The sequence below is a fragment of the Hyalella azteca genome, unplaced genomic scaffold (genome assembly GCF_000764305.2).
Source record: "Hyalella azteca isolate HAZT.00-mixed unplaced genomic scaffold, Hazt_2.0.2 contig16876, whole genome shotgun sequence".
NCBI lineage: Eukaryota > Metazoa > Arthropoda > Malacostraca > Amphipoda > Hyalellidae > Hyalella > Hyalella azteca.
This window is the reverse complement of record NW_025946683.1, coordinates 92,028-114,699: the sequence shown is the minus strand read 5'-3', so window position 1 is coordinate 114,699 and position 22,672 is coordinate 92,028. Positions and strand designations below refer to the sequence as shown.

At 38.2% G+C, this 22,672-nt stretch overlaps 2 protein-coding genes across 3 annotated transcripts in view; one reads left to right on the top strand and one right to left on the bottom strand.

The window, feature by feature from the left end:
• The window catches only part of LOC108681986, a gene marked incomplete at its 5' end in the record, with an annotated part of 40,090 nt that extends 38,032 nt beyond the window's left edge, over positions 1-2,058 (top strand). The window contains one exon of the mRNA XM_018171073.1: positions 210-2,058. Coding sequence (XP_018026562.1) covers positions 210-377 — 168 coding nt within the window. The remainder of the gene's footprint in view (positions 1-209) is intronic.
• A 1,054-nt stretch (positions 2,059-3,112) lies between these two features.
• LOC108681988 (probable ATP-dependent RNA helicase vasa-like) lies at positions 3,113-19,323 on the bottom strand. Of its 2 annotated transcripts, XM_018171075.2 has the most exons (19): positions 19,209-19,323; positions 14,065-14,149; positions 13,786-13,816; positions 13,235-13,335; positions 12,328-12,388; positions 11,730-11,807; positions 10,627-10,719; positions 9,732-9,812; positions 8,593-8,676; positions 7,513-7,712; positions 6,946-7,134; positions 6,524-6,745; positions 5,848-6,069; positions 5,447-5,612; positions 5,120-5,222; positions 4,774-4,865; positions 4,235-4,407; positions 3,949-4,056; positions 3,113-3,735 (listed from the first exon to the last, which is right to left on the bottom strand). In XM_018171075.2, exons 2-19 carry the CDS (start codon positions 14,095-14,097, stop codon positions 3,667-3,669), a joined length of 2,106 nt encoding a protein of 701 aa, XP_018026564.1. In that variant the 5' UTR covers positions 14,098-14,149; positions 19,209-19,323; the 3' UTR covers positions 3,113-3,666. The 2 variants fall into 2 exon arrangements, with proteins under 2 accessions (XP_018026564.1, XP_018026565.1); XM_018171076.2 differs by lacking the exon at positions 9,732-9,812.
• Positions 19,324-22,672: the final 3,349 nt, after the last annotated feature.

Sequence of the window (22,672 nt, the reverse complement as noted above, 5' to 3'; positions counted from 1 at the left end):
TGAACTCATATATTATGTTATATCAAGTCGACTTTGATCAAAAGTTTTTTATTAGCGTAATGTCAATGGAATCGTTCTCACGTACATATTTTATTATAATTCTACTTTGATCATACTGCTATACGTTACTAGCAAGTAACGTGAATTGTATCATAGTAAATGTTACTTGTAGTTTTGGCACCAACTAAAAATTTCTCTTATGCCCTCAGTCAAGCCACGGGTCAACGCAGTCGTTGGCATTCAGCGACTCTTCGCTTGACCGCCGCAGCGTCTCGTCGGGGAAGTTCTGTGCTCAGCTGGAGCACCCAAAATTAGACGGCAAAATTCCTTCTGTAACCACAATAGAAAATGAGTTCCGAGCTGTAACTCGTCACTAATTGCTTCATATCCTGTTGCTTTTTTTCCTAAGCATTTTTACTGCTCTTGAAGCGCCAGTTAGTTTTATTGAATTGGTTACTCCGTAGAAAATGCTCAAACTAATTTCAGTTCTTAAGACGTTTCAAATACTCGAAAAAAGTGCGTTTAATCGATGCATTCTGATAAGAACTAACGTCACTCACACGATTTTGTTGATATCCGGAATTGAATTTTCCACAGATACTTTACACCAATTGTAGCTTGCGCTGAAGGTTACAAACATCTTATTCCTGCTATGACATCATAGGTTTAGAACATCGGACTCCCGTGAGTGTAATCTGCATAACGTTGAATTACTTAGTGTATCAATTACCTCGAAAGCTGTGCTGATGCCATTTACGATATTTATTTTATTGCACACACTGAGGCAGTAGTCAAGATTGTTATCGTGTACTATTGTTTCGAGGGCATCTATATGATACATTTTTATTTATTTAAGACTTCTTACGATTCTGTCAGCAAAGCAATTTTTTAAGCGATACCTTGCCAGGATGGTTCAGGTGTCGAGGGAGAAATAATTCTCGATTATCCCAAGAATTCATATTCTAGCGTGAAAAAAGGAAGTCGGGAATTGGAAACCAGATTATGAATTTTGTACATTGTCGTGACTTCTGGCTGTCAAGAGTGAAATTGGCTCATGTTTATAAATATTAAATGGTACTAAGTGTTAGTTGTGTAATTTTTAGATATATTTCTTTGTAGTTAACTTCAATTACTCAGATGTTTCTTATTATTATTGTGAAGAGTAGAAACGGAAATTGTTCGTTCGGCAGCGATATGTTGGCGTGTTCCTACGATTCTCTAAAGTGGTGCGCCGGAGGGAATAAACTTATCCAGTATTTCAGACAGGCCGAACTTGCAATTTTGTATCAACTTAATGAATCTCGCTTGTTCAGGGAAACCAAACGAACATTTGCCTAATGACTCAATCCGGAACGCCCGATTTCATTCAAGTATTTTCCTCGTTTTGTTAGTTCAAAAATTTCAATACCATTGAATTGCTATACCGCTCGCCTGTTATTTGAACCAATCAACCTTTATTTGAACAATTTCCAGATAGCTGACACGGAGCCACGAACATTTTACCACGAGCAGGGCTAGTAAAAAGCAATCGTTCCTAATAAAAATGATATTAACTTTGTATAATCCCGTCTCAAAATAAATAGGCCGCCCAACGTTTTTTTTTACCTAACGCCACTCACTGGTCCGATTAATGTAGTACATGAAAAAATTGACTTTAGAATAAATCTTCCATGCCATTGGGTGATGTTCTCCTGCTTTAATTCTAATCGATACCACGAAAGTTCATGAAAAATTTCCTTATGCATATTGTCGTCGCGCGTGACGTTTTTGTCCAGCTGACGAATTTGCCCGCTTGTATTGTGTGCTCCATCTGTACGTCCTTTCCCCAGTAGACAATTTTATTTGTTCTGTAGCAACGAGCTTCTTATCGCTTTATCCGTCCCTTTAGAATAACTTAGGACGTAGCGTGTTCACAGCACGGTTTGACATTTCTCTCGGCTAGTTCAGACCCATACCTTTCATCAAGACCCTCCTCTTCCCTTAACTTTAATTACAGCATTATCGATAATGAGGAAAAATAGTTCAGAGTCCGTCGGTGAGCATCAATACCTGAACAATAGAGGAAAGTACTCAATACTGAACTATTAATTCCTGTGTGCTGAAAATTTTCAACGAGAATAGTTTATCTGTGTAAATTCAACTTCCAGAAGTCAAGCGAAAACGCGATTGCAATTTTTCACAATTAATCCAAGAAAGATACGATAAGCTACAGCTCCTGCAAATTGTCGTCAGAGAAATCCGTTGCATTACAATTTGAATCATACGCCAGAACAAATTGAAAATTCAACTGTCGACTCAAGTTTCTAGTTATTCGCGTTCGCTAATAGGTATCGCTTCACTAAAAAATAGCATTGGTTATGTGCTTAGCTCACCAGATGGTGAATGAACCGTGATTTCAGACCCTGCGTCCACGCTCCAGGTTTATTGGTCCGTTCTTATATAATCACCATACACCTGATGAAACACTCTTGTAAATTTGTACATAACGATATTTGAGAAGATTGTGATGAACGAGTACTGTGGTCATATATGGATTCACCTGCGTATTTTACCTCTAATAATTTAATACTGGACTGAATTTTGAGTTTTTTTTTACCCTATGTACATGTTAGAATGCAGCGCTTCTGATAGAAGCCGTGTGAGCCTCGCCATTCAAGCACGGTTGCTCTGTCTACCCGGATCTTTGCCTAGCATTCTGTCAAGTTGAGGTTAGGTTAACTTAGAGCCATCAGACGTCGCTTGATCGGTGCTTCACGATCTTTCTTAACTAGGGGAACTATGGCATCCGCGTCAATGCGCGGGTAGCAGCCCTCCCAATCTAGTTTGAAACTGAATTACAACAGGGTAAAATTGTGGCAGTTTTCAGTCTCACCTTCATGCAAGAACTGCGCCCGGAATACTACAGCAAAACCAGAATTGGCTGGAAGTATCCTTTCGCTGTCGCCAACTAAAACACTTAAATTAAAAATTAATGGATGCCAACACGTGATATCGATTCACTTTAGAAATGTAACGCTTGGTGCAGTAGAGCCTAATCTTGCATCGAAGATGCTACTAAAGATGCAAGAACGAAGATGCTACTAAACACAAGGGATGGAAGTGAAAGACGATAATCTTTCTACTGAATATACTCTCCATAAAAAGGCTTGCTGTGGCGTTGACTGACTAGACTAGGCGGTATCACATATGACGGTAGCCAGTTCAACTTGCTATAGGTAGCGCAAAAATTGCACGATCCAGCACTAGCTTCGTTATTAAAGCTTCAGTTTTATATCTTATCTTGGGCTAAACGCGAACTATAATAGCCCATCTCGCAGCACAATAAGCAAGCATACCATTCTCCAGGAAAGCTTTCAGTTGACAAGATTCCGGTACTTAAATTTCTATTCAAAAACAGTTAACTTACCGGCCCTTTTTTTAGGACAAACATTTCAATCGTAAGTAACCCACAACTTGTTAGTTTTTATATCCGTATAAAAGAAACAAAGTATAACTTGAGTCAAAATGGCAAAAATGGAGCCAAGGCAACAAAGCGCCATCGGTGAACGAGTTTTAAAGCGTTCGTTAACAGAACTTCCGTTATAACTGCGAAATAACTTCCGTCAGATGACGGAGAAATCAAATTTAAAACTAAAGTCGTGGACGATCAAATCGAAACTAAGACGGTCACCATTCTTCCTCCTCGGCTGGAGCAGGACCGCCAAATGCTTGAGCAGATCCCTCCTGGTATAGGCCCTTTTACAAGGAAATCAAATTTGTTTGATCTCGAGAGATAGTTAGATCCTTGGACAAGTGAAAAATACGTCGCAAAAATAGACAGAAATAAGAGATTTCTTCGATAACTCGTTATTAGGCCCATTCCAAGTTATAGTAATAACAGACACATTGCATTATATTTACACCAGCAATGAATAGCAAAACGTGAAACTCATAACCTGAAATTTGTACCTGTCCTCTGATGTCGGTGGAAGCGAAATCACCGGTGCCGTAGTAGGTCTGAGCATGACCACTCAAGGCAGCCGTGTCTTTCAACCAGCCAGGAATTTCTTGTTCCGCCTGAAGAGAAAATCACAACAACATGAGCTATCAAGCGTTCAAGAACCAAAGGGCTAGCAAATAAAAAGTAAAACATTTGTCCCAACTACCAGGTTAGGGTGTCAGGAATGGTGTCAGCGCTAGTAATTGTAATGAGATATAAAGCAAATCAAAGCTCCGAAATTTCTATTCGACTCACGTCAGACAAAATTTTCACTAGATTTTTAGCAAGAGGTCCATCCTGTGTTTCATCGTAGAAGCTGATGGCCATGCCTTTATTTCCTACTCGTCCCGTCCGTCCTATGCGGTGAACGTACTCGTCCACTTCCTTCGGAAGGTCGTAGTTTATCACGTGCGACACGCCTCTTATATCTGCAAAGATTATGGAGCCAAATCATTCGAAAAGTAGAATATTTCGACTTATGAAAACGTGAACGCATCCCGACCAAGGACGAAGTACCAAATTAACAATTTTCTTTCACGTTCAGCTAATCTATTCAATGATCATTAGTGCGATATTACTTGGCTGCTAAATTCCTCTTGAGTATCGCAATGCAAAATGACAATCTAGACTCTAGAGCAAAGACCTAATCACGAACAAAATCAAATAAATTAAAAGTGTCTACGTTAATGAACTAGAGTAGTCAGTGCAGCTTTAAACTGAAAAAAATTTGTTATGGCACTTCAAGGATCAAACATGCCCTAGTAAGTACATTGCCACGCAAAAATGAGCCTCACCCAGCCCGCGAGCTGCCACAGCTGTAGCCACCAGGATAGATCGGACGCCTGCCCTGAACTGAGCGAGGGCTTCTTCTCGCTGCGATTGAAACCTGGAATAGGCAATCAAACGTGTTTTATAGATATATATATGCCTGCTTAATAAAAACTGAAAATAGGCGAAAACGTTGCGTTTAGACCGCAATTTTGTTGAATGCCTAACAATTATGTATAAATCCAACCGTGAATCTTTCTTCGCCTATATGCGACAAGAACTAATATCCGTCAAGCAAGTCAAATAGTCCTTACCCCTCGATTAGTGAAAATTCTACAATATTTCAAGTATTATTATTATTATTATTGCTACCTGTCCCCGTGGATGCTTGTGCTGCTAAACTTTTGCGTGCACAGGTAGGAAGCGATGAAGTCCGCAGTGCGCTTAGTCTCCACGAACACCAGGATCTTGTTTTCTGAAAAGAAATGCCAAGTCAGCATACCGCGAAATACAGTTTGAACTATATCATAAGATGAAACTGAACTACGGCACAAACAATTCTCACTTAGACTAGAGGCACCTTTATGTTACATATTCTCAATGTCATTATAACAATTGTTCAAGCGCTTTTGATAGCCCAAGTCAAGATTACTAAAAAGTAGCCCTTAGTCAAGATAACTCTAAAACTAAAAATATTACCGGTGCTCGCGTCCATGATTTCCTTCAATTTTGTGATCAACATGTCCCTTTTTTGGAATTTAGGAACATTCAGGATTTCTTGGCCAACATCAGTATTGGCGGCGCCAACCACACCGACCACGTAGAAAACGTAATCGTTCAGGTACTTCCCTGCCATAGCCTGAATCTGTAAGGGGAAAGAATCAATGAACGTCAGAAAAGTTTCAGGGTAAAACGAGAACTTCCTAAACGTTTCAATATTAATATAATGATATGTAACATTATAAATTACAATATTACATTTAATATAATAACATAATATATATCACACAATTTAATAATATCATAACGCTATCAAACAATGTTCTGTAATAATTAACCAATAAAAAGGTTATTTCACTTTCAAGCTATAATAAGAAAACCTCTTCAGGGAATGTGGCACTGAAGAGAAGCGTCTGACGATCGGACAGAGGCGGCATCGTGGGGTGGTTCATGATCTTCTCGATGTCCCCAACAAAGCCCATGTCCAACATGCGGTCGGCCTCGTCCAGTACCACGTATTTGACGGATGAGAAGCTCACGCGCCCGCGATCAATAAAATCCATCAGACGTCCTGGAGTGGCCACTAAAATGGCGCAGCCGTTCTGTCGTAAAAATATTCGTTCAATTCTGATATCTTCACACAAGCTCTAGAACACGAAAATATTTTCTAAAACCGAGGAGGAAAAGTTATACAATGTAATGTGGTATAATATCATTAATGGGATGAAGCTTTAGGACAAAATATTTCTTAGATGACTGGTTAAGTATCAACTTGGTATTGTGACCTTGCCAGGTGTCTTCTAATGCCGGTGCCATGGGATTAAAAAACTGTACATAAATAGACTGATCAATACAGCAATCCAACTACTTCAAAAACGAAAATCGCCCATCTTGCCACCAACTCAATTCACAGAAGATAACTAGAATTTTACATCCTATCCGTGTCGGACATGACAAATGTTGTATGAGCGCAGTGCAACGGATAATCTACTTAATTCATGCAAGCGAAAAACAATCTCCGAAAGCTCATCTTCGCAGTTGAACGAGGTAGATTACCTGTAATTGACGATACTGGCTGTTGGTTGCAGCACCGCCGTAACAAACGACGGTGCGCACGATGCTTTTGAGCGCGAACTTGCGGGCCTCGTTGTGGATTTGAATGGCTAGTTCACGTGTAGGGGCCACGATAACAGCCGCAGGCTCAGCCACCGTTGACATGCTGCTGCCAACTTCTCCACTCGCAAGAATACCGTTCAAAATTGGTAGCAAGAATGCCGCCTGTAGACAAGGTTTCATTTAGATCAAAATTTCTCTCATACATTTAAAAAAATGCCGTGTGTAAAAACAAAAAACACCAAGTGGGATCATTAACATCACACAACTGCTTGAACTTTTCCTGAATGTCACTTTCTTCCTCATGCGAGGGTTACGATGATCGTATCAAAGGTTCAACAAACGATAGCCTGTGCACAACGTACCGTCTTGCCGGAGCCGGTTTGAGCGCAGCCCATGAGGTCCCGTCCCGCCATGATGGTAGGGATGCAGTAACGCTGGATGGGTGTCGGCTTCCTGTAGCCGGCAAGCTCAACATTCTTCAGTAGCAGTTCACGAAGTCCACTCTCATTGAAGCTTGCTAATGGCGGTGGGACCTCCCCACTGCCCGAGACCTGCATTAAGGTGCATCACAACAATCATTACAGAAATGAATTACGCGAGCTTAGCCTTTTTATTTGGTGACCGCCTTTTTATTGACTAGACATTCATCGAACATTTCATATGGGGAAGATACCTAATAAAAGTGCTCTAGAAATGTCGATCAATTAAATGGCATAACGATTGAACAAGCAAGCAACCGATAAAGCTTCATATACAGGACTTCGTTGAAGGAAAAAAATTTAATCTTTCCCAACAACGAGCTTCGGTATAATTGAACAAGCAACAGTTAAACTATTCTTGTGCCGTGACCCCAATACCAGCTCTAATTGCGTGCGAGAGTCAACTTTCACTTAAACCGACTTTCAATCCCGAGATATTACGCCACTAACCGACACGGGAATGTTTTCATAAGCATCAAAGTTGACGCCCTGAGTGACGCCATCGAGGAAGAGTTGCTCGTCGGTTATGTGCTCAGGAACGTACAACGGAGGACGTGGCTTGCCGTCCGGACCAAGCTCTTCCTCTCGCGGCTTGGCAGGATTGGGACAATCAGCCTTGTTGTGCCCCTCTTCTCCGCAGTTGAAACATCCTATTGGAAACCGTTGATATAGCGATACAAGGATGTTAAAAAACTATACGAATAAGATGGTTTGTTTTTGCAGCAGAAGCGTTATTGGAGCATGCTGACCAAATGAAACTTTCACGGGCCAAATTTGAAGAGAGATAAAGAACTTCTTAATCAAGAGGATCCATTCGAGAAAACTCGTTTATAGGCTAGCTCGTCAAGAGTGTTTAGTTCCTAGCACTTGAAATTGGGCACAAATGCCTGATTTCATGCAGTTTCGACAATTTGAAAAAAAAAAAATTGAAAAATGCAATGCAGAAAGTTTATTGTTCTTCAACTGTATGGTGTTTTGTATCCCTATTAGCCCATGTTAGCAGGCCATCAGACTAACTTCTTCAGTTTCTCAGAATGTTCGGCACTGTCAGGGACCAATCCTAATTTTTGAGCCCACTGCCAAGTTAAGTTATGTAATGATGTTGCTTTGATTAAGCATGCGCACGATCAAAACTTATCAAGTGGCATGGCAAAAGGAAACGCTATATTTGTGACCTCGTCAATATTTCTAACTCTTTGAAACCAGAGCAAGAAAATCGTGTAAGCCCATTGCTAGCATAAAACAGAGGCTAAAATTGGGGTTAGCCAAACGCCCATCATTCCATTACCTCACAATCGTGATATTTCACAATCAGGAATTTCGCGAATTAGAAGACAAATCATCACATGATCAGCAGCCTTAAAAAATACTGTCAGGAATAGAAAATCTTATAAATTTACCAAAGCATAATTAGGTACCTGAAATCTTCAATATAAAAATGATTCTATTCCGACAGAACGGGTGTGAAACTAGAAATCGACGTCTCAATTCTTGCTTAATTCAGACACGATACAGAATAAATTTGCTCACCACGAGGCCTCTCCGGTCTGCCGTTGGACGCCTCGCTGGTACAGTCCCTGGAGAGGTGGCCTTCCTCCCCGCACTTGAAGCAACCTGCCACGGCAATTTTGCTCCACGTTACTTGCATTTCAGCTCATTTAACCCTAAAGTGATCGCGTAGATTACATGTGTAATCCACACCTAGTAAAATCAACCTCAATGAAACCGAAAAGCGAAAATAAATGTGACCAGTTTGGTCAGTTTTAGCACGCGACCGCTGCTAAGTTACCACTGCAGGGTAAAAATCACAAGACAACATGTAAACAAAAATTTGTGTAATAATTAGCTTTGGTCGCCAATAGCCACTCATAAGCTCCCAGGAGCACACGGCTCAAGTCAAACCAATAAACTTACTAACTGAAAGCGCTTATGTAAGCCTATGGGGCAAGCTAAAATGCTGCTAATATCCCATACTGAGTCGTCAACTGATACGCTGCCGTTTCCTGGCGTTCCGTGCTGACATTCACATCTACCAATGTTCCAAGAAGTACGCGATCTCAAATGTTATGTATCCATTCAGATTACTTCCTTCACTTAGAGGTATGATACGCATTTGCTGACTCTACCAAGGAAGCAAGATCAATTACCTGCCATTATCGTAATAAATGTGACCAGTTTGGTCAGTTTTAGCACGCGACCACTGCTAAGTTACCACTGCAGGGTAAAAATCACAAGACAACAATCACAAAAATTTGTGTAATAATTAGCTTTGGTGGCCAATAGCCATTCCTAAGCTATTAGTCATAAGCTCCCAGGAGCACACGGCTCAAATTAAACCAATAAACTTGCTAACTGAAAGCGCTTATGTAAGCGGATGGGGCGAGATAAAATGCAACTGATTTCCCATACTGCGTTGTCAAGTGATACGCTGCCGTTTCCAGGCGTTCCGCGCTCACCTTCACATCTACCAATGTTCCAAGAAGTACGCGATCTCAAATGTGTATCCATTCAGATTACTTCCTTCACTTAGAGGTATGATACGCATTTGCTGACTCTACCAAGGAAGCAAGATCAATTACCTGCCAGTGCAATAGTTGTAAAGCATGCTTTGAATGTATAACTCCTTTCGTCACTAAATTTGAGAATGGAAGCAATGTAACAGAACTTACCTTTGTTGCCGCCACCGCCACCGCCGCCGCCGTTGGGACAGTCTCGTGACATGTGGCCTTCTTCGCCGCATTTGAAACATCCTAAAAAATTGAAGCAATAAACATAGGTCAAATTTGAATACAATTCTTGAAGAACCATTAGAAGGTTCGACAATTTTATGAAAATTTTTTATACATATTAACGGTTTCAACATGTCCACGAGGTCTTTCCTAGAATAAATCCATCTTTATTGGTTCAAATCACGACAGAAAATTTGCTTCACAAATATAGACCAAAACGAATCCCTGGTTTACAGTTGTAAGATTATTATCCGCCCCTACTGCGTGGAATAATACTTTTAAGGCCTAGTCAGTCAAGTTAGAGCACTTAATTGTCTCTGGTGTCCCTGCGAGGCTGGCTGAGCTATTATAGGCTGCAGTACGCCAGTTTCGGGTACCAGTGCATTTAACATAACATAACATAGTGATGTCGACGCTGAAGTGTAGGCCTGATGTGGCCTGTCGCCGATTCTTTTCCTTTTCGTGCCTTGTTCATAGATCTTACACGGCTCAAATTAAACCAATAAACTTGCTAACTGAAAGCGCTTATGTAAGCGGATGGGGCGAGATAAAATGCAACTTATTTCCCATACTGCGTCGTCAAGTGATACGCTGCCGTTTCCAGGCGTTCCACGCTCACCTTCACGTCTACCTATGCTCAAAAAAGTACGCTATCTGAAAAGTTACGTTTTCATTTAGATTACTTCCTTCACTTGAAGGTATGATACGTATTTGCTGACTCGACCAAGGAAGCAAGATCAATTACCTGCCAGTGCAATAGTTGTAAAGCATGCTTTGAATGTATAACTTCTTTCTTCACTAAATTTGAGAATGGAAGCAATGTAACAGAACTCACCTTTGTTGCCGCCGCCGCCGCCACCGCCACCGCCGCCGCCGCCGTTGGGACAGTCTCGTGACATGTGGCCTTCTTCGCCGCATTTGAAACATCCTGAAAAATTGAAGCAATAAACATAGGTCAAATTTGAATACAATTCTTGGAGAACGATCATAAGGACCGACAATTTTATGAAAATTTTTTATGAATATTGACGGTTTCAAAGTGTCCATGAGGTCTTTTTAAGAACAAATCCATAGGATATTAATGTCTCTAATCACGACAGGAAATTTGCTCAACAAATATAGACCAAAAATAGTTGGTTAGTTTACTTTCACGGTAGAAATCCGCGGAGAAAGAAAAACTCAAGTCAAAGAACTGATTAGAAATGCCCTCCAAATTAAAAAAAAACTGTTCTTAAAACATTTTCCAGGTTCTTGTATGGAATTACGAACCGATTTGCCTAAAATCGTTAAAAATCAGTACGGCAATCAACACTAAGCGCTGGTCAACAAAGCGCCAACAGTGCCTTCGTGGACTATGAGAGCGAGATTTCTCACCAACTCTTATAAATACTGGTACTTCAGGAAAGCATTCTAAAGATTGACATTCAAGAGAAACTCTGGATGGCTTAGACCACAATCCAATAATTAACAGTACACTAACTCAATTTCAATGTGATTAAAAATCGAGCGTTCATTCGACCCAACTTCAAAGAAACGTAAAATTGCAATTCTGTATCTAATCGTACGTAAGGAGATAGTTCAAGATCTACTCCCAGCTGATCAGAAGCTCTCGAATATGACTGCCGTTTAATTTCAGCGATATTACACATTACATTAAAAGTTAACGATGAACATAGCTCTCGTGGTAACCTACCAAGCTTAGCTTACATCAGCACAAATTGGTGAATTTGAACACAGGGTGAGGTTTCTCTTTGCTCCAGGTGATTGGACCTTAGAAATGTCCAAGTAATTCAATACTCACAACTTCACAGCAGCTTGGAAATTTCATAAACTGTCTTTTTCATACCGTTAGCATGTCTCAACGAAATGTTTGGAAATACCGTTTGCAAATTAATTACCAGAAAAAGTGTTTAGCATACAATTATAAGCAAAGTTTACCTTTGTTTCCACTTCCACCGCCACCTCCAGAGGGGCATTCACGTGACATGTGGCCTTCCTCGCCACATTTGAAGCAACCTAGACAAAAAAAATAATTAGCTTGCTGCTCCACACAAGGTAACACCAAGGAAACTAGGTTATAATAGTTAATAAATTCCACCCTCGTGGATCAATTACGTCAACACGTACAACAGTATCATTTACACAGCAGTCAACAAATGAAGAATAAGCTTTAGATTTAAGAAATGCGAAAAACTAAATTAAATAATAGTTATCATGATGAGTCATCTCGTCATCCCAATTTGAATATAAATATAAAATGACATTCACGTTCATTGGGCACTGACCGAAATCTTTTGAATCTCTTGCCCAACCTCAAGTCCCATACGGAAAGTTCAAGAATTTAATTTATCTACACCTGCCACAAGAAAACAGTGTTGCTAAACAGAAGACTTCGCTCGTACAAAATTTGCTAGAGGCACCTTAGAATAGGAAGAGGTGCGTTAACGGTGACGTATTATACCTTAATGTACCTTAAATTAGATGTACTAGATAAGATTTACCTTGAAATTATTGAACTTTCTACAATCAAACTGACCTCTGTTGCTGCTTCCACCACCTGAGGGACAATCCCTCGCCATATGACCGTCTTCACCGCACTGCAAATGTCATTAATCGCTTTATAATTCCGACAAAGATGTGTTATTATAGAAGCATATAACGAGCTTTACTTGGAAACTACTTCGGTCTTTAAAATACTAGATAATAATAAAAAACTACTTCAGTTTTGAAAATAATGCAATGGACATAAAAACATCATGGGACCATAATTCAATAATTATTTTTCTTCTCTTCTTAAAATGCAAACAATCATAAAGACAATTTTGTATAGACACAAAGAAAAACATAAAAGGCTATTCAAACTGCTGCATAAGCAAGCACAATCGGGAGTTCATGCCTGACTTAATAACAAACAAGTTGTACAAGGAAGAAAAGGACACTGAAGTTGCTGACGGGCAAACAGCAGACTGTGTTGATTCATCATACTATTTAAATTAGCACAATATCCCGATACAACAATTCATTTATTTGTAGTCTCTGGCAGAGATGTCACTGGTTTTTTTATACATCAAGTTAACGATGCATCACTGACTCGCTATATAAAAAATTGACGATTATTGGATTAAAATTCATGGCAAATGCAATTATAGAAGTCGTTACTCCAGCATCAAATTTTTCAACGGTCAACAAATGAGAAAGCCTTTGAAGCTAATAAATAATATATACACAAGAAATACACAAATATATATGCACACACACAAATACACATTTATTAAAAAATAACATTTAATAAATAAATGAAAGCAAAAATAGTAATTTTACCCATTTAGCCTGGAGTTTTTCCAAATAAAACCCTAGGTTAAAAAAAAAAAAAAATGGGCTGAGCAATTTGTAAATAAACCCAGGGTTTTTTGCAGCCCTGATCAAGTGTCAAATGAACTTGCCTTTCTGCAAGCAAAATTGCTGCCGCTGGCACCACCACCACCACCACCACCACCACGTCCTCCACGGCTGCCACCACCTCCCCACCCTCCACTCCCGGAGCCTGGTGGAGGTATCATGTATACCAGCTCATGATAGCTAGCACACGCACGTTAACATCAACAATAATCACGCAGAGTTTAATGCAACTTTGGGGAACATGGAACTTCATTTTTAAGATCACAATATTGTAAACATGCACTCCAGTAAATTTCATGTTCATTAACAATCTAGTGCATCAATTCTGAGCTAAATTAATACAAACAAATATTTGAGCCTTAATTTATCCACTCAGAATCAAGAAAGTATATATAATGCATGAAGTCAATTCAGGATTGTTGAGACACTTTCGACTCTTCAAATAATTAGACCAAAAAAATTACAATTTAAAACTAAATATCCATAATTAACATCATGCGAGGCTATTCAGCATTGCTTGCTTGCAAGCTAAATAAGCTTAATACATAGCGAGAATCTGATTATTCCACAACATAGTCATTCTACATCTACTCACCAAAACCGTTGGTCTCAGCTCCTCCTCCGGACTGGAAAATAGAAATAGTTAAGCTAAAATTTTATATATACCACTATGCATCCAAAAACTATCAAATTTGCATGTAATCAACAAAGTTTACAGTAAATGCCTTTATTTTTTCTGCAAATATTTTTATCAAATAGCAATTCAATTGACTGACCAATGGATTCTATACCATGAAATTTCTATATACGAAGGGAAATAATCATGAGAGACTAACACTAAATCCAAGAACTTCTACCAAGGTTCTCCACTCACCACTGGCGTAGGATCATCTTCCCAGTCAGACATGATTATTTAATTGCGTTGTGCAAAAAGAAAAGCCTTCAGAAGGGTGGGCAATCTGTCGAGATAAAATTTCAAAATTACATACCAACCAATTAGAAGAAAAACAAGAATATTCTTATATCCTCCACCTTAAGAGATTTCCAAGAGATACATTAACAACATTACAATACTCGTGATGAAGAACAGACATGAATTCAGTACAAATTGGCTCCCTGTGCTAACTTTTGTTGCATTCAACATTCACTCAGTGCCTCAAAAATTTAAAATAAAACTTTGGGAAACATTTTTTGTCTATCCTACCACAGCTGGAATAAACTTTTTAATGAATTTCTTCCTAATTAAGGGGCAATATGATAAGCCTGGTGGCAAACACAAGTGCATGGGTCATCAGCTACAAATTTAGAATTCATGTGCACAATTTCAATGCATACCACCTATCAGAGACGAACATTTTATAAAATCTGGAGGCAGCACATATTAGTAGAAAACCTTAATAAAATCAGCCTTCAAAATTATGATTGATGCCAAAATTCTTTGACCAATTTGAATCAGTCATGGCAATAGCATGTGTTGTGTGTTATTGGATACAACATGTCTACATATTTGAAAAATGTACCTACACCAAAGTTGAAAATTCTGTTTAAGATACAGTTTAGGTAGGGGCAACATTGCAAAAACCACAAAATGAACTTTAAAATGAAAGAGAAATCTGGTGGTCACTTATGTGAGTGGTCATTGTAACATGTTCTGAATACCTATAAAGCAATTTAGAGGACCTAGTGATATTTGAGAAACTTTATAATGTGTGGCCGTTTTTAGGCCTCAAATCAATGCAAGTTTTTTGTAGAGGTTAGTAATATGTATCATTTCATAGAATCATTACCTACCATTGGCCCTTACAACCCCAAGTTTGTGTTTGAGGTCACATACCTTAGTCATCTTATACACCACATCATACCTCAGTTAATCACCCATCATTCTGTGCATAGCATCAGCCCTAAACCTTTTCAATAATTTATATAGGAACCGTTTGTTGATCAAACAATTCTGCTTTTTAATATGCAAAATTATGATTAGTAACTTTGCAGGTTATCTCATCTATGAGGAGTTTCTTTTGCTTTTACTCTGCAGAAGCTGCCAAGCATGTTGTAATATTATCCAAGCAAGAAACCCACTTCAATTTGGGTTACAAAAATACATAAATTTCAACTCTATGCTCTTCCTACATCACTAGTCAACTGTACAAGACATCACCATGATGTGAACTAGGGAAGTGGCCACATACCCAATACCAAAGTCATCTCAATACACCAAACATTATTAGGTAGGGATAATGGAAAAGCAATTATCCATCCATTATTATTTCTACAAGTTAACACGTTGACTACGTATTGGTACATATGCGTACCACAAAATGTATTTCTCCAAGAGGTAGTGGTACATAATTCAGGTTGCCTAAAATCGGCCGAATCCGGGAACAAAAAAGGCCAATAATTCAATGTATACTAGTCTATTTGTAGGTTCCGCTATAAAAATTCAATTTATTTTCTTTTTGCAGTATTCAAAATTTAATTAGGAAGTACCACTATCATAAATTTTAGCCAGCCAAGGCAATTGAGAAAAACTAAATCACGGAATTTGTCCGGAAAAAATGACCGTCTGGCAACCCTGCTTAAAAACAGCACAAAAAATGAAATAATAGTACAAGATGAAGCAATCTTAGTCAACAAGTTAATCTAAACTTTTTTGACAAATGACTATTCATTCATCATTATGGCACCATTGTTCAAGAAATAAGCTTTATGCTGGTCTGAAGCAACCACTTTACACAAGACCTATGTAAACTGAATGTTCAAAACAATTACCAAGAGTTTTGATAAAACTTGCACACTGAAGATTCTTGCTGCAGAATATAAAAACTAATGGTTCCTAATAAAACCAAGCATTTTCCAAGCAACATTCACATGCACTATGCTTTTCTGTAACTATTACTTCAATTTCAACACATTGTGAAAACCATGTAAAATTTTAAAGAAGACGTTTTAAAATCAAAGTCACAAAAATGTTAAATAATGGCCTGAAATGAGGAGACAAGTGCTTAGACCTTGAAATATTTAATTTAGGTGCACGAAATAAATTGAAAACCAATCTTGCACAACACAATCTAGTGATTGAAGAGTCATTAATCCTAGCAGATTTACAAGAGTAAATACATAGTAAACTTTAAGATATTACCATGTTTTTTACCATGTTTTTCTTGACTTCGTTTCATGTCAGTCTGTCATCAAAAATTCAAACCTTAATTTAGAGCACTTCTAAACATCCTAGTAAGTTGAAATTTGGCATGCATGCTTATGCTGCCTAACAATACAAGATTTGATCATCAGAAATAATAATTTTGAAAAAAAATGTAAAAAAATTTTCAATAAAAAACACAAAAAATTCATGGTTTGAAATCGAGTTTTTTCTCGAACATCCACACTTGCCAACCCTGGAAATTGATTTGAATTGCTAAAATTGCTAACTAAAAAGTAGAAAATAAATAAATATAAAAATATTTCTAAAAACCACTTTCTTCTGGTTTTTACAAAACTAAAAATAGGGAAATGAAACAAAGAAACCTAAAAACCATGTTTTCTTAACAGACAAAAAAGAAAAACCATTTACTCCTACATAACATTACATAACATTTTACATAACTTAAATGTTATGTACGAGTAAATGTTTTTTTTAGTCTGTTAAGAAAACATGGTTTTTAAAAGTTTTTTTATTTGTTCCATTTTTAGAGCAGGTTTTATTTAAAACCAAATTGTTTGATCTTGGAAAAATGTTAGGTTTGACTCATTACTTTGCTTCCTACTTCAAAAAATATAGCTCAGTAGTCACTGCAGTGAGTGACAGAGCACATTTTCTTGTAACAAAAACGTGAAGTTGCGGATGGATAGATGGACAGACAGACAGATGGAGATGGCGAGGACAATAGTGCATTTTTTTCATCAATGAGAAAATGCGCTAAAAACACAATCTTTGAACTAATAGAGCTTTTGAATTAGTAAATAGTTGTTTAAATGTTTCAGTAAAATTTTTCATGTTCCTAGTGTAGTGCTAGTAGTGTTTATATATGCATTTCTATCAATACAAGATAGAAACCAATATTTTTTATAGCACAATATTCAATCAGTTTACCAATTATGATCTGCCTAGAATACACAAAATATTCCAAGTGAGAATTTTAAATAAATTGTCACTGCCTCTTTGCCCCATAATGTTTTATTTCTGAATCTTTCTGCATCTGTTGGCCTGTTGCTGAAGAGGTAATACTAAACTTTAATAAGCATAATAGTAATACAACTTATCAGAAGATCCATCTTCATTCTTCAATGCTCCTTTTAAGACATCATCACTTTTATATGCCAACCACTTAACATCAGCCATGGAAGAGACTCTAGTTTGGGTTCATTTTCAAATAACTAAAAGACTGCAAGTTTTTTTTTTTTTGTTATCTTGTGCTGCAAAAATACTGCATTGCTGATACTTACACATAGGACTCACAATAGGGGCAACTAAGGTTTCTTGTCTGCCACAAATGAAGGTGACAAATTGACAATGGCAAGTGCTGAAGTGGCAACAATGTGTGAGAAATAAGTTACATTCCAATTAGATTGAATTGCATGCTGGCTACACCCTTATCAGATAAGCTGATACAAGATGGGATATTTTTTACACATTGCTGAAATTTTGTGACATTTCAAATTGATTTTGAATCTCACAGCCCTCTTATGTCTTATGTACCTTATTACTACTAACAAGTAATGAAATTAGCATTAGTCCATCAAACAGGAATCTTGCAAGTTGCAGCACCAAAAATAGTGAGAAAGCTCCAGTCACAGCTCATAAGGCAGATATATTCCATACCTGATCTAATCTATATACCAAGAACCAAGTATCATATCTTCATATGAAAAAATGATTATAAATTGAAAATATGTCAAAACCAGATTTTCTCAAACCTGTCAGTCAGGGAAAGTCAATTATAAATCCCAGTTTCAGGAAAACAGCCAATACTGTATAGCAGTAAGGCATTTGAAACAAGTGTCTTTGCATTTTTGCTGGCCAATTACTCAAAATGTCAATACCTACAAATCATCCTACATATGATCAGATACCTACACTTCAATTAGCAACTGATTAGCTTAGCAGCTACTACATATGAATTATGATACACTTCAATTAGAAATTAGCCTAGCACCAAAGCTTTCTAAGAAAAAATTACAATTTTTTGCAGTCTTGTGATAATTGAATCATGCAAATCATAATTCAAATATTACCTACTACAGGAACAGGTATAAAACGTCTTCACTTCACTGATGCTTCAATCTTAGTTGTTATGCCCCAGCATTACTATAATAAGTATAATTTATTTGGTTTTATGAATGAAATAGCCTACATCAATAAATGGCAAGTTACAGGCAGTACCTAGCCTAACTGCTTGTGAAGACATAGGCATGGCCAGGATGGCTAACAGACAGTGACGTCACTTCAACGAGACGCGGAGACGGAGCAACCCCACAACTTGAACTTAGGTCAGCAAACGAAGCTACTTCATATAATCATTCTAGCTTGAGTCATCAATTTCAGTATAAGGTGAAGTGAACCATCCAGATATTTGTTCTTGCTAGTACTACTACTTCCTTCCTAGGTTATTAGTGAACTTGTGAAGACTAAAGAGAGGAAAGTAAAGTGCACTAGTGCAGTTTCTGACAACTGTCTACTCGTACTTCGTTAACAGCGAGTTTTTCTAGTCTAGATATAATGGCAATCCATAAATTTTATAGAATCTATTCATTATTAGAATCCTCGTCAATCAATTACTAGAAGGTCTCAAAAATGAAATGGACGAGTCTTAAGTCCCGCTATGCCACTACGCCGGTTCTAGAACAATCATTACAACGGCTTCCTCAAGGCAGCCGGCAGGCAGGTATCCTCGAACTCAAGTTCTCAACTCGACCACGAAAATTTTACATAAATAATTAATTTTACTGTATAAATACTAAATCATATTGATGAAAAGCGATAACCTATAAGAGTTACAACTTGAAATTAATTGAACTTACTCCAAAAATAGCGAAGAGCAGCAACTAAAAATACGACGTGCGTGCAGACCAAAGTGCACCGCGATCCGATTGCCCAAAGCGCCCGAATGTCGTGCCGAACGATGATTCGCTTGACGAGGCAGTCTGAAACGCCGGTTATTTAAGTTCCAGCAATGCAAATATATGAGTTTATAATACAGACATTACCAAGATGCTAATAAAAATCAAAATAGCAGAATAAAAATTAATTTTAATTTTTTCCTGAATAATTCAGAATTTAAATTTGCTCATACAGCCTATATTATTCATTTTGAACGTTTACAAAGACTTTCGGGACGATTTTGATTATGAATATAGCCAAATGGGTAGATGTTTCATGGAAATGAAAAAAATGATTGAGGTTTATTCAACTAAACAATTATTCACACCAGGGCAGGATGATGACACATTCTTTTATGAATTCTAACCAACTTAATTGTAATTAACGAATAAACGACGCTTTTTTCTCTTGCTGTTTTTTTTCACAACGCACCTTTGAACGTTGCCGTAATTTTTGACTGTACCCAGTTTATAAAGCTTTAGAGCCGTCACTATTACTTAATATAGTTTTGGTTGCTAAAATTGGTTCCTTTAAGCAAGGTTCAATAAAGATCAGAGAATTTATTTTATTGTGAATTTTTTATTAATTCTTTTTTCAATTAATCGAACAAAATTTTTCGTTTGCAATGGTAAATCGAAAATCAGGGTACCGATGGACATTTTTATTTCGTAAAACAACGTTTCGAATGCATCAATCATTCAATACCAATCATTATGGTGCTGTGGTGAGGCAGGATTGTCTGGCAATCATGAGAACGGCGTGTTGTGGTGTAATGGTGAGGCAGGATTGTCTGGCAATCGTGAGGACGGCGTGTGGTGGTGTAGTGGCGAGGCAGGATTGTCTGGCAATCATGAGGCCGGCGTGTGGTGGTGTTGTGGTGAGGCAGGATTGTCTGGCAATCGTGAGGACGGCGTGTGGTGGTGTAGTGGTGAAGCAGGATTAAATCAGCGAGTCGTGAGTTCGTGTCCAGAAAGCAGCAAAAAATTTGAAGATGTAGCTTATAGGCAAGATAAGCGGTTAATGAAATGGTGTGTTTAAATCGTCACTGCGGCGAGCCCTGACCTTACCAATCCGGATGATAAACAATCATTGTAGCATGCATTAAAATACGCTCAGTGTCGCTCGAATAATATGGTTCTCGTTAATTTGTTGCATTATAGGCTTCGTTGTGCGAGTCTTTTTTGGCGAAGAAAGTTACAGTTCGGCAAAATTTTTGCTAGAACGCGGTTTATGAAATGTAAAATATTATGAAATAAACTGGAAATATTTATTGAATTATACAGTTGCTGCATGTGTCACTGATGTTATAAACTTTACTACATTCGGAATAAGTTCATCATAAGACATCACTGACTTAAAAAAATAGTGGAACTTAGTTCGGTAGCTTACACTTCATTTTGTACTATCTTGAAACTCAAGGCAAGGAGTTCAATTTTATAATAAAATTACTAAGCATGAAGATCAAACAATGGTGACGAAATACTGGAACGTAATAAAGAGAGGCGTGATGCTGAGATGTAAAAGAGAGGCGTGATGCTGAGATGTAACAGAGAGGCGTGATGCGGAGACGTAATAAATAGGTGTGATGCTGAAATGTAATAGAGAGGCGTGATGCGGAGACGTAATAAATAGGCGTGATGCTGAAATGTAATAGAGAGGCGTGATGCTGAAATGATGCGGAGACGTAATAGAGAGGCGTGATGCTGAGACGTAATAAATAGGCGTGATGCGGAGACGTAATAGAGAGGCGTGATGCTGAGACGTAATAGAGAGGCGTGATGCTGAGATGTAATAGAGAGGCGTGATGCTGAAATGTAATAGAGAGGTGTGATCTAAGATGTAATAGAGAGGCGTGATGCTGAGATGTAACAGAGAGGCGTAATGCTGAGACGTTATGAAGAGGCGTAATGCTGACGTACAGCATTTGATTGTCAGCTCGCAGCATCTGTTGACCAGCATAAGGTATGCTGACTGTGCAGGGTCGCCACGATGGCTTCATCAGTCGCACGTAAGCGGCCACGCCTGAGCTTAATTTCTGTTGGGTCATCACGCGGTCTCAATACAGCAAACGGGATGTATTTGTGTGCTTATTATCCTATATTATCCTATTATCCTTAGTAGGATAATAAGGATAATAAGGATAATAAGTGTACTGTGTGTTTCGGACGGACCTTAGTTTCCTGTATTGTTTCGGGCGTGGCAGACGTAAAAAAATATAACTCAGTAGTCAGTACCCACTGCAGTGAGTGACAGAAAACGCATTTTCTTGTCGACGAAAACGTAGTCGCGGACGGACGGACNACTTTTTTTCCTCTGCTGTTTACAGATAGATCACTTTGAAACTTGGTACACCATTGTAAAACCGAAAAATAGACAGCTTTTATTCGGGTTCATTTTTCGAAAAAAATGAAAGAAAACGTGAAATTCTTAGAGAACGACCAAAAAAGGGGGTACTGTACAAATCTATCTCCTCCTAGGATTTTCAAGCTACAACATTGAGACGCATATCATTCGATGCGTGAAGACCATATCTATCGATTTGTAGTAGCGTTTTTTGAAATTCGAATTTTTGCGGATGGGGGAGCATTTTTTGCAAAATGTTCGAAATTTTTTCGATTTTCCCCTATTCCCCCCCCCCTTTTCAAATATTTTCAAACTATAACGAAATTGAAAAAAGCTACCATAAATTGATAGATATTTTAATTGCGAATCGAATGGTATATGTCCCGTCGCTGTAGCTTTAAAACTGTAGGAGGAGATAGGTTTGCAGTGACAATAAGTTAATTAATTGTTCAGTAGAGCCCGACAAAGTCCCGGGCGCCTCGAAATAAGCGTTCAAGGTGGCAAGAATGCAAGATAAGGCGATACTGGAGCTCAATTCCTGTCAAGGATGGTGTGAACGACGACACGCAAACCCTCCCGTACAACTGTAGGCGGATAACTGAAGCACATCGTATGTATGTGGACTAGCTATTTAAGTATGATAGGGAATTTCCGCCTATCTGTGAAAGAACTCCACCACCCCCACCCTTTCGCGATCTGTCGTGAACGCATAAATCAACGTACAGAGATGATTTTGGTACCGTTGGATAGAGCAGAACGTCAGCTTTAAGATGAGACTAAAAACCGGAATAGCAAAATTAAAAAATTTTGGCCGGACGCTGCCCTTAAAACCCTTCTCATTAACTTCACTTCCTGTCTATCCGTCTGTCTGCTACAAATCTTAAAATCAGAATTTAACGCACTTCTACTTATCCTATCGCTAAGAAATTTTGCACACTTGCGTAAAGTTGGAGATAGTGCATGAATCAAATGACAAAATAAATGATTTTATGAATTAACTTTTTTTTCAATATTAAAAAAACTGAAAAAATAACTTTGTCAG